At 26.6% G+C, this 10,930-nt stretch overlaps 3 protein-coding genes across 6 annotated transcripts; 1 reads left to right on the top strand and 2 right to left on the bottom strand.

Moving 5' to 3' along the window:
• The first annotated feature begins 69 nt into the window (after window positions 1-69).
• LOC108001436 (ralBP1-associated Eps domain-containing protein 1) lies at window positions 70-3,126 on the top strand. Its single transcript, XM_017062434.1, has 5 exons — window positions 70-243; window positions 964-2,242; window positions 2,332-2,396; window positions 2,632-2,833; window positions 2,942-3,126. The coding sequence occupies exons 1-5, from the start codon at window positions 70-72 to the stop codon at window positions 3,124-3,126; spliced, it is 1,905 nt and encodes a 634-aa protein (XP_016917923.1).
• Window positions 3,127-4,580: 1,454 nt separating this feature from the next.
• Window positions 4,581-8,250, bottom strand: LOC108001468 (glyceraldehyde-3-phosphate dehydrogenase 2). The gene is made up of 5 exons (XM_017062468.3): window positions 8,156-8,250; window positions 6,419-6,506; window positions 6,013-6,252; window positions 5,672-5,926; window positions 4,581-5,588 (listed from the first exon to the last, which is right to left on the bottom strand). The coding sequence occupies exons 2-5, from the start codon at window positions 6,494-6,496 to the stop codon at window positions 5,160-5,162; spliced, it is 1,002 nt and encodes a 333-aa protein (XP_016917957.1). The 5' UTR covers window positions 6,497-6,506; window positions 8,156-8,250; the 3' UTR covers window positions 4,581-5,159.
• On the bottom strand, window positions 6,963-10,796 carry LOC108001467 (glyceraldehyde-3-phosphate dehydrogenase-like). Of its 4 annotated transcripts, none has more exons than XR_009831433.1 (9): window positions 10,490-10,796; window positions 10,269-10,339; window positions 10,049-10,172; window positions 9,794-9,909; window positions 9,455-9,718; window positions 9,123-9,283; window positions 8,865-9,059; window positions 8,601-8,768; window positions 6,963-8,244 (listed from the first exon to the last, which is right to left on the bottom strand). XR_009831433.1 is itself a non-coding variant. In XM_062080493.1 (9 exons), exons 1-8 carry the CDS (start codon window positions 10,503-10,505, stop codon window positions 8,651-8,653), a joined length of 1,065 nt encoding a protein of 354 aa, XP_061936477.1. In that variant the 5' UTR covers window positions 10,506-10,796; the 3' UTR covers window positions 6,963-8,244; window positions 8,606-8,650. The 4 variants fall into 4 exon arrangements, 3 of the variants coding, with proteins under 3 accessions (XP_061936477.1, XP_016917955.1, XP_016917954.1); XM_062080493.1 differs by having other exon boundaries at window positions 8,606-8,768; XM_017062466.3 differs by lacking the exon at window positions 6,963-8,244 and having other exon boundaries at window positions 8,444-8,768; window positions 10,617-10,796.
• Between the last annotated feature and the right edge of the window lie 134 nt (window positions 10,797-10,930).

Below are 10,930 nucleotides of genomic sequence, written 5' to 3' on the forward strand. Positions count from 1 at the left end.
GAACGGACCCCCGTTTGTACGTAACGAGTGTAAAAGCGGTTCATTGCTCCGCTCTGATTTGTCGCCAAGATGGATTGGGAGTCGATCACGATGGCTAGTCTTCACCTAACGATGACCGAACATCAATATTATGAAGACATATTTAGTTATTGCTGTGAAAATGCAGACAACGACAGTGTACCGGTAATCAAAGTTGCCGAACTATTACGCTCGGCAAATTTACCAGGAGTTGTCACGATGAAGGTAAATTACATTTACTCATTGCATATAGTCTGTCAGCTGTTAATTTTCCGTCATATGTACAATTATAATATTAAAATCATAGAATTATTTTAATCATAATGAAGTGGGCGTTTAATTTGTTTAATATAATGTAATATCGGCAAATTATGAAAGCTCATAAAGGTTAGGAATAAAGAACTATTATGAGGAGATTATAAGCATTGTAATTAAATTATAAACAAAGTAGTTAAGTATGTCTTCATAATTTTAAATTGAAAATAAATCAAATATAATTTTTTTCAACCATTGCTTTTGACATGTCAATATTAATATGTTATTGTTATAAACATTTTACAAAAATTTATGATAGAGAAAGTTTGTAAATGAAAATTTAAAATTCAAAAAAATTTTACAATTAACAATTAAATTTTAAATATTTTAAATATTTAAAAATAAATATTTAATAGTTTTATATATTTTATAAATAATTTGGTAAATAATAATCTGAATATAATATAAACATTCAAATTTTTTTAATAATCTTTAAAATAAAAATGTATAATACAATTATTAATATGTATAATACAATATTAATCTAATTTGTTATTTTGGGGGGAATATTTAATATAGCATATTTTAAATTGTATATCTCAAATATAAATATATATTTAAAAAACAAATTTAAATAAAATTAATTAATTATGCACAAATATATAATACAAAATATATTTTAATTTATAGATATTGGATATCTGTTTTGGAACTGAAGCAGCACACATTGGTACGCATCTTGGAAAAAAACAATTCTTTGTGCTATTAAAACTTGTAGCAGCTCATCAAGCAGGACTTAGTATTCGTAAAGATATAATTACTATGCCTTTGGATGTTATTACATTACCAAGATTTACTTGGCCAGCATCTGGAGAAGAAGATGGTAGAAGAAGTTCAGATTCAAATAGGGCTATGAAGAGTCATCGCCATGCTCCAGAAAGTACTACAGAAAGTGAAAGTGAAGCAGAATCTCCAAGAGAAACTGGTGGTAGTACAGATTCTCCAACACCAACAAATAGTATAATACAGGAGAGAAATAATGATATAGGTGGTGAAACAATATTAGATTCTGTGTCTGGAGGTTGGCAAGGATTGTTAGTATCCGAAGAACAAAGGCAATTACTAGGAACTGAAGAAGAAAGTTCAGAGCGTCATAGCAGTGATGAAGGTGAAGGAGATGGTGATGGCTCAGGATTTCCACCTGAAGAAGTATGGATAATTAGTGATGAACAACGTGAATATTATACTACTCAATTTTCACAATTACAACTTGATCCTGAAGGACTTCTACATGGTTCCATAGCCAGGACATTTTTTGAAAAGTCTGGACTTCCTTTAGGAGAACTTAGTCGCATTTGGCAACTAGCAGATATTACCAGAGATGGAGCATTGAGTTTACAAGAATTTTTAGTGGCTATGCATCTTGTTGTGTTACGAAGAAATCATGTGCCTCTACCTGATGTTTTACCTCCACCATTATTAATTCCTTTGCTTAAGCAAAAGACTGGTCCACCATCCATTCCATCAACTACTACTACTCAAAAAACTCCACCTAATACTTCTGGTACTCGTGAAAGAAATAAAGAATGGACAAAATTTGTTGATTCGCCGACTGGAACTAGCAGTTCTTTGACTAGTCCAGGTTTACAATTAGTAAATTTTGATTTTCAAAAATCTGCTGTTGAAAAAGATCCTAAAATTCTGCATCCTGTACCATTGCGTTTGACACCTGAAGCAGCAATTCTTGCTTCTGGAGCAAATGGCAACACTAATAGCTGTACTACATTAGGAGATGATGATCTCCAACGTACTGCAAGTGCATTGGTGCAACGACCTCTCATTAAAAAACCACCTCCACCTCCTGAAGAAGCTATTATAGTAACTCCAAAGAAGGAACCACCGCCTCCACCACCACCCAGACCATACAGAACACATGCAAGAAGTTCTAGTCTTGATCTTAATAAATTAGGTATATGTTGCTACCAATACTGTGCGATACTTTTCATCTGTGGCTGAGAAAGCAAAGTTTTACGCTTCAAACTGTGCGCGTTCTTGTAGGGAAAAATGGTCAAAGTTTCCTTGGAGCACCTCCGCTAGTTCCACCAAGAATCTCTCCTGGAATTGTAAGTATTTTCACTTATTCTTTTTTAAAAAACTATAATGAAAACTTAATTATGAAATGTTTAAATTAAAATTATTAATAATGAGACCTGCATTTAATTAAGCTGCTTTTATGGATCTGCACAGTAGATATTTCAGATATTTTAGATCTTGTTAACAGTTATGGATTCAGAAAGTTAAAATGTGTAGGCAAAATTATTGTTATAAAGAAAATTTTGTCATATATCTCTACTACAGACTTCACCTCGAAAATTGGTTGGTCAAAAAAGTGAGGGAGAGGGACAAAAAGCCCTAAATGAAAATCAAGGTTTTGTTGCTGATTTTTCTCACTTTTCTCCAAAGAGCGAACTACCTGAAAATTCATCTCTGGAAACTCCACAATCACAACAATTTACTGGTGTCTGTGGTGCGTTTCATATTTATAGAAAACCAAGTCCAAGTAAGTCTTTATTTATTTTTTTTATTAAAATCTTATATATCTCTATGGATTCCAAGATATAATTTTTTTTTCCTTTTTTTTCTTTTTTTTTTTTTCTTTTTTTTATAGAGCGAGAAGGTGGAGATGAAGAAGCTCCTAAGGATGAAGTGGAAGAATCAAAAAAATTAACATTACAAGAATTAAGAGAAAAAAACGCTGAATTGCGATTAGTTTGTGAAGAATTAACACGAGAATTAGCTAGCGCACTTCAAGAACGTATAAATCTTCGTGCAAAACTTTTACTTTTAACATGATGTAATTTGTTATTATCTTTAAAGACTCCAAACTGTGAATTATCAATTTTTCCTAAATTTGTTGTAAAATCGAATATCTCATGTGTCATGCTAGTCTAGAATATTTCTTTTTGCAAAGTTTCATAACAGTTAGCGTAACCTAAAATTAATATTTCAAAACGAATATTAATAAAAATTATCTAATTATCTAATTAACTATTCAATCTATTTCCACTGTCGGTTATTGTTTAAAAAATTAATTAGATTTATAATTAATCCTTTTGTATATTTTTAATGTTTTAGAGATATGTGATTTGCTAATATATTTATAAATATTTTAATTCATAGGAAAAAATAGATGTTTTAATTGTTAGCAGAAATATTAAAAAAATATTGTTAACAAAAGTTCTTTATGGTTACGCTATTCACATTTTATTCTCTTTCACAGATAATTCCAGTGTGCATTATTAGAAATGTGGATACAAATATTGTAGTAACATCTGCCACTCTCTAGTATTCAAATGTTACACAGCATTTTAACGTTCAAATAATTTTGAAAACTTATATTTTTTATGCATAAGATTATGCTAAATTGCTGAGAAATAATTCTTTATATATTAAAGAATTTTTAAAGTTGAACAAAAAAGTCGCATTAAAAAGGGAAAGTAGGAGAGAGAAAGAGAGAGAGAGAGAGCGCGCGCGCAAAAGCGAAAGATGGTTACTGTATACTACAAAACTATGAAAAACATAGTATAAAAGCGAGTGATGAATGTTTATTGTTTATGGCAACAAAATAAAATTGTATTTTCGTATCGCTGTACAACTAAATTTTTCACAGCATGACATAATGGATTGGTATTCCTAAAATGTTACAATATATTTCATTTCGTGATGATAATTGTACATAGCAAATAGGATTAAAACAAGGAATGAGAGAAAATGAAATCTGCAGGAACAGAACATTCAAAAAATAAATATACTTTAAAAAAAATCGTTAATACTTTTAATCAGTTTGTACGTTCTATTTTCTCTATTCTATACAGATTGTTCAATTGTATTTTTAATTGTAATACAAAATGTTACATCAAATTATTATTGTTTTCATAAGTCATATGATTTTATTTGTATATAAAGACAATTCTTGAAATTATTCGATATCATTATAAAAATTAATTTAATACTACTAAGAAATGTTGAATTATTTCTTGTGCCATACGATATAAAACTTTAATAACGTTGTAATTAATGTTACTACCATTTCTTTGATGGTTAAAAACTTTTGTTAGAATTATTTAAAAATATTCCAATTAATTATATAAAAAAATCTTTTTGTAAATGTACAAAAATTGTACAGAAAGTATATGAAATTAACTGTTGATTTATTCCATTCCTATTATTCATTGTAATCTTGTAAAAATGTACCAATATATAGTTGGAGATAAAGAAATGTTTGAAAAATTAAATAAAGCACTCTCTTAGTTTCATAACAATTTTTATTGATATCAATAAGTTGAATGACAAATAATACTACAGAAATAAATCGGAAATATTTTAAATTATAAATGTGGATAAATGAATAAATGATTAAGAATAATTAAATGTAACATACATTACTTTTTTAATAATTCTAATTAATCGTAATTAATATATTTTTTATTAATTACTTTTTAATTGTATTACTTTTTTAATTATTTTTTTAGTTAATATATGATACCAGAATAATTTTTGCATATTCTATATGTAACTATGTAAATTATATATATTTGCATTCATATTTTTTATACTGTTTACGAACGTATTTAAAAATCATGAGCGAAAATTTAACAAACTTTAAAAACTGTTTTTTTTTGTACTTCTTCTGATTGATATCTATATAATATTAGTTATAACTATTTTATGTGCAAAAAAAATCTGCTAAAAATACTCTTATTTCACATTTTAATTTATGATTGGAATCTATTGATTAAACATAACGTTATTTAGTTTGTATACATGCAACAACGATATGCTCATAGAAACATGAAAATGTGTTACATATAAATATGCAAAATAATTTACTTCTCTTTTGACTGCATGTACTTAATTAAATCAATTACACGACATGAATAACCATACTCATTATCATACCATGAAATTAACTTAACAAAATTATTGTTCAAAGCTATACCAGCTTTAGCATCAAAAATACTGGCATGGTCATCACCAATAAAATCGGAAGAAACTACTTCATCTTCCGTATATCCTAAAATTCCTTTCAATGGTCCTTCAGAGGCTTCCTTTACTTTAGCTTTTATAGTTTTATAGTCTGCACCTTTGCCAAGTCTGACTGTTAAGTCAACAACTGATACATTATGTACTGGTACACGGAAGGCCATACCAGTCAATTTCCCATCAAGAGCTGGAATAACTTTGCCAACAGCTTTAGCTGCTCCAGTTGCAGCAGGTATAATATTTTGACAAGCACCACGACCGTCTCGCCATAACTGTAAAATAATAAAAAGAAATAAAAACGTTATGATATAGGAAAATGAGAAACAAAACATCATCAGAAAAAAATATAACATACTTTTGCAGAAGGTGCATCAACAACTTTTTGTGTAGCAGTGACAGCATGAACAGTAGTCATAAGACCTTCAACGATTTCAAAATTATCATGAATAACTTTAGCAAGAGGGGCTAAACAATTGGTAGTACATGAAGCATTGGAAACAATAGTATAACTTGGATCATAAGCATCCAAATTAACACCACAAACAAACATGGGTGCATCAGCTGATGGTGCAGTAATAACAACTTTCTTTGCACCAGCTTGTAAATGACCCTAAAAAATTTAAATAATTAAATAATATATATATATGTTTATATATACTTATATTTAATATATTCGTAATATGTATAAATACATACAGAAGCTTTTTCCTTAGTAGTATAAACACCAGTGGATTCTACAATATATTCAGCTCCAGCTTTTGTCCATGGAATATTTTTTGCCTCTCGTTCACTAAATACAGCAATTGCATTACCATTAACAATTAATTGATCATTTTCAATTTTAACATCTCCTTTGAATTTTCCATGCGTAGAATCATATTTTAACATATATGCCATATATTCTAAACCAATGAAGGGATCATTAATGGCAACAACCTATTAAAAAAATTATAATAATTTATATTTTATATTATATTATATATTATAATAATTTCCGAATAATAAAAACTGAATATAGTAATATATAAAATATTAAAATATTAAAATAATATATAAAATATTTTATTTGAATATATTAATATATCAATAAATTATTTAATACCTGAGCACCAAACTCAATGGAAGCCCTAAATACAAGACGGCCAATACGGCCAAAACCGTTGATACCGATTTTACTCATGTCTTCGCAACTGGAAAATGAACGATTTAATTTTTGATAACATATTTTTGATACATTAAATATTTGTTGGTTTTCATAAAATATATTCGTAAATTTTTTTGTTATCGATGTAAATGAAAGTAATCTCAATGTAAACGACATAACCTCAAAATAATTTTTTTAATTTATGATATTAATTGATGATGATATTGATGATGATATTGATTTGATGATATTATATTTCGATTTTTAATATTATTTTTTATCTCGTTAAAGAGAAATATATATTAAGTAAATGAAAATATTTATTATATATGTATATATATAATTTATATATAACATAGTTGAAATAATTCAAAATCTATGATATATCTATACTAATTCATTTGTAAATTCAATTGTGTTTTGTTGTAAATATTGTTATTGAAGTAAAAAAATATGGATAATATAATTTGTGAACATAGATATATTAAAAAAGACTTAAATGTTCATCATATTCTTGTTTTTAATAATAAAATTAATTTTTATAAATTTTCTTTATTACATTAAAAAATTTACTATAAATTAAAATAATATTGTATTTCAAATATTTATATTATTAAATGAAATTTAATAATAAAGGTCACTCAAGGTCAAAGATCTCTTAACGCTTCTCATCCAACTTATACTTAAAGACAAACGTGATCTTTTACATGTATTCCAATTTTTATACAATAATACATACAAAAAATACATATTTTGCATATTTTACGATCTATATTACGAAAAGTACATTGAAGTTATAAACAAATGATGCAATATATATTAAATCATTCATAAATATTCATCATATTACTTACGATATTATTATTCTTTTGATTTAAAATTTGTTTATATATTAGATTATATTTAGATTATATATAACGAATGAATAGTTATATAAAAATATGGTATAATAATTGAATGAATATATGTATATCATAATAATAATTATATTATATAATTATATTATAATAATGAAGTTAACAGAACTTAATAAATTATTCTACAATTTATAAAACATATTTAATGGATAAAAATATTAAAATATTTATATTTTTGAAAATATACTTTTATTTTGGAAAATAAAAAAATTATAATTTATTTTTAAAATCGATTATTGAGAAAAATTAATTACAATGACTCAATGATACTTGTAAAAGTATCTTGTAAAGTACTTGTAAAAGTCAAATTTTCCTAGAAATTATTTCATATTTAATAAAATCATAAATTGAAATACTAAAATTGATTACTTTTGTTTCTAAATAATCAATATTGTATAATTATTATTATTATTATTTGATTAATTCATAGTAATTAAAAAAATTAACTTAAAGGTAAAACAAATAACAATTGAAATTATGATTTTTTTTTAAACATAAATTCAGATATATTCAAAATGATGATTCTTAAATAAAAAAATTATTGCAGGATTTATATTGAATGACGTCATATCAACCGGTGAAAAATGTATATAATACATGCTACGTAATTCGAAATAGAAGCCTAATTTTGAATTATTTTATACTGGATATTAAATATCAAATGGACGATTATCATTTATTACATACCATATATCATAAAATAATATTATGAAATAATGAAAAGAATTAATTAATAGAATGATGAATTAAAATTAAGATAAAAAAAAACATGACTTACGTCTATTCACTCGGGTCTGTGCAGAAGCAGTGTGTCATTTGAAGGGCAGAAAGCGGTAATATAACCGACAGCAATTTTAGGCGTATGCGCTGTAACGTAACCGTTTCTTTAATTTCGTATATCATCGGTTATGTTCGGGTCACGTGATTAAACTTATCGACGTATTCAAACGCCGCCAAATTTAAATATTCAAATATTATATTACTGTAATAATACTGCAAAATTTTTTGTTTAAGGAATAAATTATAAAGTTGATTATTTATTATATTTCTGTACAATATACAAATATTATTTATTCAATAATTTTATTTAAATCAAACTTTTACTCTTTTAAGGAAAAAAGTACATATACATACATAAAACAAAATGAAATAAATGAAATTTTAATGTAATAAATGATCTTTAAATTATCTAATTGAAAACATAGATAGAATAGACATATTACTTTACATAAAATGTAGTTTTATAATATATCCTTAGTACTGAACAAAATAATTAATCTTCACTTTCTTCTATCTCTTGTGGAGGTACTGGTATATTACCAGAATCAACTTGGTACATGTATAATATTAAATCCATTACACGATGCGCATAACCATATTCATTATCATACCTGTAAATATTTATCTTGGTTAATTAACAAACAAAGCGAGATATTTATTTGATTTATATATTCGTTATATATATTCAAAAATTATTCAAAAATTACCACGCAATAACTTTGATAAATGTACTTGTCTGAGGAATGCCAGCTTTAGCATCGAAGATACACGAATAAGTTGTCCTATTGAAATCGGATGATACACAATCATCATCTGTATAACCCAATATACCTTTCAAATCGTTTTCTGATGCTGTTTTCATTGCTTCTTTTATTTCCTCATAAGTTGTCGGTTTATTAACCCTAACATATTATTAAACAGTGTCAGAAAATTACTATACATTTTATAATTTATGAAAACGTTACCTAAAAGTCATATCGCATAAGGAAACATTTGGGATTGGTACTCTAAAAGCTATTGCAGATATTTTCCCTTTAAGTTCAGGGATAATTTTATCCAATGATTTAGCAGCTCCTGAAGATGTTGGTATGATGTTTTGAAGAGCGCCTCTACCATCTCTCCACAACTACGATGAAAATATAACGATACATTAAATTATATATTGTATTAATATTTTAATCGTGCATATTTTATCATATGATGTAGAATAATAATAATTAAGTAAAAAAAAAAAATAACAATTATTAAAAATTAATTAGAAGAAAGCGTGATATAAAATATTTTCTTTTATAATTACTTTCCCTCTCTCTAAAGGTCCGTCTAATGTTCGTTGCATCGACGTTAAAGCGTGCACACTACTAATCATTACTTCAATAACATCGAATTTATCGTGCATTAATCGAATGATCGGCGCTGCACAATTTGTCGTGCAAGATGCAGCCGATACTATTTTACCCCTTTTCGGATCGTAACAAGTATGATTCACCCCATAAACTATCATCGGCGCGTCTATAGAAGGCGCGGTAATAATCACTCTCTTCCCACCACCATCCATATGTAACTAAAATAAATCACGACTTTTTCTATCTCTAATATTATTTCTCAGGATCACGTATTAAAATTAAAATAGATTTACGCTTGCTTTTTCTAACGTAGTAAAAAGTCCAGTGGATTCGATTACGTATGTCACACCCGCGCCTCTCCAATTTATTTTACATGGATTCTTTTCCTGGGATGTGGCTATTTTGTTCTCTTCGTAAAAAAAAGAAAAAAAAAAAAGAAAGAAAGAAAGGAAGGAAGGAGGGAAGGAAGAAGGAAGAAAAAGAAAAGAAAAAGGATTGTGAATTTTACAAAAATTTAAAAATTTATAATCTATCTTAAAAATAAATACCTCCGATAATAATATGCCCATTCTCACATTCTAATTTCAAAGGATACGCTCCATGAGTCGAGTCAAATTTGAACAGATATATCATATAGTCGGTCGAGATATATGGATCATTGACCAACTTGACCTAATGGAATATAATTATTTTGTGCCTCTTCTTTGGATAGAAAAAATTTTCCACGCGAGTATACAATATTGTAATATATCGTTAATCAATCGTTACCGTAATATCCTTTTCGATACAGGCACGTAAACACATTCTCCCTATTCTTCCAAATCCATTAATTCCTACAACTGAAATAATTTTAAACGATAAAACTATTATCCGATATTATATACTGTTACAAAAATTTATATAGTGAGTTTGCGTTATGTCAAAAAATCAATAGCACGAATTTGTATGCAAAATTGGTGGATACGTATGAAAAAATAATAATTTCTTACCAAGATCTTTTGACATTTGATATTTTTCTTACAAAAAAAAAACGTCTCAAGAATGAGTTATATTTTAGAGATAAGAAAGAATATTTTGTATAAATACTTTGAATATTTAATTATACTTATTTCGTACTTATCCTAATTTGTTTGTAAGAAAACACATGTTTAAAGAAAACATTTGTTTAAAGAAAACACAACATTGCTTTGAATACAGCATATATTTTGAAGTAGTATCAAATTTAGATATTCATTTTCAAATAACTATTATTTGAAATATACTTTGAAATTATTTCATGACGGGTAATATCTGCGATCTACATTTACAAGATATTTAAAACAGATCATACAATTTACCTATTTCCAAACTGAAAATATTTTAAGTAAATATTATTTGACATTAAAGGAGATATCATATTATAATAATATTCTTATTCTAATTCGAGATAA

Source organism: Apis cerana, linkage group LG10 (genome assembly GCF_029169275.1).
Source record: "Apis cerana isolate GH-2021 linkage group LG10, AcerK_1.0, whole genome shotgun sequence".
Lineage (NCBI taxonomy): Eukaryota > Metazoa > Arthropoda > Insecta > Hymenoptera > Apidae > Apis > Apis cerana.